Source organism: Marmota monax, unplaced genomic scaffold (genome assembly GCF_021218885.2).
Source record: "Marmota monax isolate L192 unplaced genomic scaffold, Marmota_monax_Labrador192_F-V1.1 WCK01_AAM20220418_F8-fsc00050, whole genome shotgun sequence".
Classification (NCBI taxonomy): domain Eukaryota; kingdom Metazoa; phylum Chordata; class Mammalia; order Rodentia; family Sciuridae; genus Marmota; species Marmota monax.
In genome coordinates this window covers 7,761,095-7,767,094 of record NW_026694552.1, presented here as the reverse complement: position 1 = coordinate 7,767,094, position 6,000 = coordinate 7,761,095, and the positions used below count along the sequence as shown (strand labels likewise).

Below are 6,000 nucleotides of genomic sequence, written 5' to 3'. Positions count from 1 at the left end.
TTGAAAGAGTGAGAGCCTATAAGGACAGGGACATACAGTTCAGTATCCTTATTATAATACAGACCATAAACAGGGGACCCTTCAATGCTACTCCAGAGGAGCAGTTGCTTCTAGAGTTCCCTGGCTCCCAAATTTTGCCAAGACACAGAAAAGACTGGGGCTGGAGGAAGGTGGGAAGAGAAGCATGTAGCTCTTGATTAGAGCCTGGCTTGTAGTCTACAACTTATACTTCATTGTGCTTCAACATAGCACACCAAATAGATCTATTGGAAGAGGGGAAGAGGTTGGACTATATTATCTTTGGGGTTCTAGGAATAAATTTGAGGTATTACGCACATAACCATCTCAGAACTGCTGTTCTACTACCTCCAAAGCATAGTTGAAGTTCCTCCCTTGCATCCTACACACCACTCAGCCTCTGGCTCATGCTATTTTGTGATAGCTCCTTCCCCAAGTCTTTCTTGACCATTATTTAAACTCGACTTCACCTGTGTATGAAGTTGGGCATAGCATTATAGTGGGTCTTTAAGATTTATCAAATGTAAGCTGGATGTAGAGGTACATGCCTGTTATACCAGTGATTTAGGAGACTGAGGCAGGAGGATGGCAAGTTTGAGGCCAGCCTCAGCACCTTAGTAAGACCCTGCCTCAAAATAAAAAGTCAAAAAAACTGGGGATGGAGCTCAGTGGTGAAGCATCCCTGGGCTCAATCCATAGTATGGCAAATAATAATAATAATAATAGTAATAATAATAATAGTAATAATAATAATAAAAGGTTCACAGGTGTGTCCCAGATTTGTGTCTTGAGTAGTCAGGGTTTCTCACAAAATTAGGGATGAGAGTCGAGGTAACAATTAAATGGGTAGTACAGGCAGAACTGTTGCTGGCAATACATAACCAAGTGAACTTGACCAGCGCATACCAGTGCTGATTGTCACTGAAGAGGGTCATGTCATTATTTTGATATGTGATTAGAATTAAGGATTTACTAAGACTTTTCCTCATTAACATCTCTCCCAAGCAATTTTTCTTATTATGTCTACTGAGGTTATTCCTGATCTTGGATCAACTTGAATGTGTTATTAATTCATTTCACAAACATTTATCTGATGCCTACCAGGTGCTGGGCACTTGGCTAGGCATTAGGGCTGTAAATGGACTCTCTAGGAACTTGCAGTGTTTAGTGGGCTCTGTTCTCCATTGATAGTTGCCGTCATTGTCCTTCATTCCATATGGTTAAAAGTATGAGGTCCTGTAAGTATAGAGATGTCAAACAGTTCTGTATTCTTGCTGCAACACAGATCAGAAATAGAGACAGTTTATAATCAGACTGATACCTCTCTAATGGGTACAAGTATGAAGCACTGATGGAAATACAATGAACTCGATCTGGGGTGTTAACTAAGACTTCACAAAGCAGGGAACACTTCAGTATGATCTGAAAGGCAGAGTTCATCAGGAGAACCTGAAAGGGGAGGATGGGAAGAAGGAAGAGGGGATTCCAGGAAGAGTGAATGGCATTTTCTGAATCCTAGGCTTGACAGCTGATGGAACACATGTCTGAAGAACTACATGATATTTACTATAGCATGAAGAAAGAATGAGGGAGATGGGTTGTGGAGAAAGACAAAGGCCAGAGACTTTGCATATGTCATCCTGAAAGAGTTCTGTATGTTTGCTGACTCTACTTCATTAATTCCCATGCATTTTGTATTCATCGTGACTCATCAACTTGCATCCTTACTCTCTGGGTCCAAATCCAATGGATACCTTTCTATCTTTAGCTTACTTGACTTCTTGGCAGAATTTGATGTTCATAAACACTTTCCATCCTCAGAGTTTCATCTTCCTTGCACTGGAAACTACCATTATCTTCTGGATTTTGCTGCTTTTCTGGGCTTTTAAGTTTTCATTATGACCTCTTTTCTCTCCAACTGATCTTAAGTGTTGTGGGTTCTCACAGTTTTGTCCTTGATTTTTTAAAAAAAAATTTTTTAGTTGTAGATGTATATGCTGTGGTGAGGATTTAACCCAGTGCCTCACACATGCCAGGCAAGTGCTCTACCTCTGAGCTACAGCCCCAGCCCCTTGTCCTTGATATTTTTAATCTTGGAGGAATTCATCTTCATTCCTCTAAATCTTCACTACTACTCTCTTGGTCTGGCATCATTTCTCATGTGGATTACTATATCACCTCCAAATTGGTCTCCCTGCCCCTGTTATCTTACCCGCTTCCAACCCATTCTCCATACTGCTGCTAGAGTGAACCTTTAAAACGGAAATATGATAATACCATTTCTTTACTTAAAACCATTGTCTACAGGGTTGAATCATGGCATAAGGGACTTTTAGTGATCTGACCATTGCCTTGGCTGATATCACAGACCCAAATAGAACAAATGCTTTGGAATTCTGAGAATCTAACACCATAAACATATTTGAACCTCTGAGTGTTTCCGTATATTGTTCCTCTTGCCTGAAAGCCTCTTGGCTAACTTGTTTTTCAGTACTCAATCTAGAGAGGCCTCCCTTCTCTTCCCTCCTCTCTTTCCTTCTAATCTGAATTTAGGTAATCCTCCTTGTCTTCTTTTATGTGCACTATCTGAACCACATTCCACTCTGTATCACCATTATCTGTTTATACTCCTCTCTCTCCAGGAAGGTATTATGGGGGAGAAATGGACATATATAAAACTGCAGTGATGACAATAATATGACCAATATAGTGCTAATGAAGTGCCAGGCTTTTTTATAAGCACTTGTTATATGTTAATCCAGGTTATCATCAAAACACATTAACAGGTGGGCAGATATTACCTTAGTTGAATCAACAGGACTTGATGATGGATTTAAGGTGAGGTATAGGAGAAGGAGTTTTGGTAATTCCAAGAATTTGTGATGGAAACACATGAGTGAACAATGGATGAGATAAGGAATACAGGAAGAGGAGGATTTTTGGTTGGAATGGGGGACAGGATCTTTCAATTTGGGACACTTCCATTCTTTTATAATTGATATTTCCAGAAGTTTCAGAAATCATGTAAGTTACAACATTTTTGTCTGAATGACAGGCATTGGAAGCACCACTGTCCATCTCAGAATAGCAGAATAACCCTCTGGTATTTTATCATTAGCTTGCTGGAAGCAGGAAGGATATATTCCTGGGACCCTGGCCATTTATTTTCCTTATGCTTTGGTTTGCAGTTCCCAGCACTGTCAAGAAACCATGGCCTTGCATCTTTTAAGCTCAAGTGGTGCTTGTGCCTCCTGGCCCGTATGTCTCTCCTGCAGCAGGTGTGGGCATTCTCTGAAGAGGTAGTAGTGGTGGGCCCTTGTGCTTGAGATCCCTTGTTCTCAAAGGCCCTGCCTGAGGTTGCTGTTCAATTAGCAATTAAGCGAATCAACCGGGACCCATCATTAGACCCGGGTTACTCTTTTGAATATGTGATTCTCAATGAAGACTGCCAGACTTCAAGGGCCCTCTCCAGTTTCATTTCCTACCACCAGATGGCCTCAGGATTTATTGGCCCTGCCAACCCTGGCTACTGGGAAGGAGCGTTGCTCCTGGGAAACAGCTGGGACAAAGGGATTTTCTCTTGGGCTTGTGTGAATCATGAACTAGACAATATAAAGAGCTACCTGGCCTTTTCTTGGACACTCCCTTCTCCCATCTGGGTGCTTTTAACTGTCATGAAATATTTCCAGTGGGCTCATGCTGGAGTAATTTTCTCAGATGAAGACATTTAGTTGCACACAGGCAATCAAGTCGCAAGTGCTCCTCGGAGCCACAGCCTACCTGTAGGGGTCGTCCTGACCACAGGACAAGACAACCAAAGCATTCAAAAAGCTCTTCAGTGGATTCTCCAGGCAGACAGAATTCGCAGTGAGTGCTTTCTCTCAACTGAGGTTTAAACGTGGTTTCAGTAAAAGATATCAAAACCTCCACAAGGTTTTCTGCCCTAACACCATAGGCTAGCACATTCTTCCCTAGTTCTTTACATGTTTGCCCTCTTTCACTCACACTCAGACCCCAAGTCTCCTGTTTCCACAAAACCTAAAATCTCACAGATTTAATAGAGGTACAAATAACTCCGACTCAAATGCCTTGGGGGCCATTACCTGCTCTCAGCACCTGGGTGGAGAAGAATGGTATCAAGAGTCCTGTAGCCACACATTCCCTCTGTCCTTAGAACCATGGTAGTTTCAGAGTAGCCAAAAGAAGATGTTCTTATGGCTTCATTTTGGTCTACTTTAACTCAGGGGAGATTTTTCTTTGACTCCTTTCTAGGCATTTTCCTTCCTAGGTACCCAGTGCCCTTGTGTCATCACATCTCACTCAGATCCTGTCTTTCTCCACACTTCCTATGATTCCCTATCCCCCCAAACAGGGCTTGTCTCCCTGCAGCATATAGCTAATTGATACAGAAGCACCTAAGTTATAAATGAAAGCATATAAAATTGAGAAGACTGCCAAAATATTAACATGTTTTCCCTTACATGGAAAGTTTAATGTTCAAAGATGATTCTTGAAAATACTGGGTAGGGAATTAGAGCAAATTATATTCCATGCTTTTATAATTATGTCAAAATGAATCCTAATGTTATGTATAACTAAAAATAACTAATAAAAAAGTTTTTTATGGACTATAAAAAAGATGATTCTTGCAGAAACAATGGCACATTGTGAGGCAAAGAACTTGACCCATCGAAGCTATGGTCACCAAGGCAAATTGAGTAGAATTTGAGGGTGGGGAGACTTCCTGGTCCTCTGGAGTCAGACCTCTTTTACTTACACTTACCACAAGCCCTTGTGACACTTGATTTTGATCTTTTTCTATTCTAGTTTTTTTTTTTTTAAATCTCCACTTTACTTTTTCTGGAAGTGACAGTGATTTGTGGGAACACTGTTCATTCACCCATTGCAGCCATTCCACCACTTTAGGAAGGATAGCTCAGAAACTCCTTGTCAAACTGATTACTTCTAGGATTAGTCCTGGTCCCAGTCATTTCCTCAACATAACAATAGGCTTGTTAGATAGAGTATGGTCCAGCTTAGGGCTGGCTTATAACCAGAAGCCCATTTTAAGTTTCAAGTGTCTCCAGTATAGGACCTTAATTATGATCATTATGAGAGGATGAGGGCAAGAGTTTTTAGTTCCAGGAACTACAGTAGTCTGCTTCCAGCTCCCATCTACAAGATCCTATAATATTAAGCAATCAGTGTGGCTCTGATTACTTCATAATAGAGCTTGATATTTCCAATGCAGAGTACAGAATTATTTTTAAAGATATAAAACCATTTCCAGAGAGGAATCATGCCAGAAACAGGCTAACATATTTAGTATTGTAACTTTATAATATGTTACAAAGCTTCATGAAGCCCAGTGTCTCTTGCAAGTTTACATTCCATGAGTGTTTCACATCCCACCCATTCTAAATAGTATACTTTGAAATGACATTTTGGCCTCTACCATGAAATGTTAAATAAATCCAGGACCTGAGGCTCTTTAGGCTGTCAGACTGAGAGGAATTAGGATTGAGTGCTCACCACCCACAACCCCTTTGAGGGAGGGAGGGAGGAAGCAAATGTATATATTATTGCCCTACCATTAGAGATCCATTCCTTTAGGTCAAGGGTTCTCACTCTGACTGCATGCTGGAATTGTGTGGACTTTCCAAATTGACTGTTGCCAGAGTGCCACCTCTAGAGATTCTGATTAAATTGGTCCGTGGTGGGGCCCCAGAAAAGGCCTTTTAAACAGCTTCCCGGGTGTTTCTAAAGTGTAGTCAGAGTCCAGAACCACTGTTTTAATTAATTCGTTAATGAAAATGCAAATGGATGTTCCTTACTTGAAGTGGCCAGTCATTTTTGTCTTAATATGACTTTATTTCATCAGATTGTTTTCTTTGTAACAGTTTGGATCAGCCCACTAAGGAATGGAAATCTGGAGATTAAGAGGAAAAAAACCTAGAAAGAATGATTATGGAGAAAAGAAAG

General features: G+C 40.8%; 1 protein-coding gene across 1 annotated transcript in view; it reads left to right on the top strand.

The window, feature by feature from the left end:
- Positions 1-837: 837 nt before the first annotated feature.
- Gucy2f (guanylate cyclase 2F, retinal) overlaps positions 838-6,000 on the top strand; it is a 98,861-nt gene continuing 93,698 nt past the window's right edge. Inside the window, 3 exon segments of the mRNA XM_046420812.1 lie at positions 838-849; positions 3,137-3,213; positions 3,215-3,885. Coding sequence (XP_046276768.1) covers positions 838-849; positions 3,137-3,213; positions 3,215-3,885 — 760 coding nt within the window.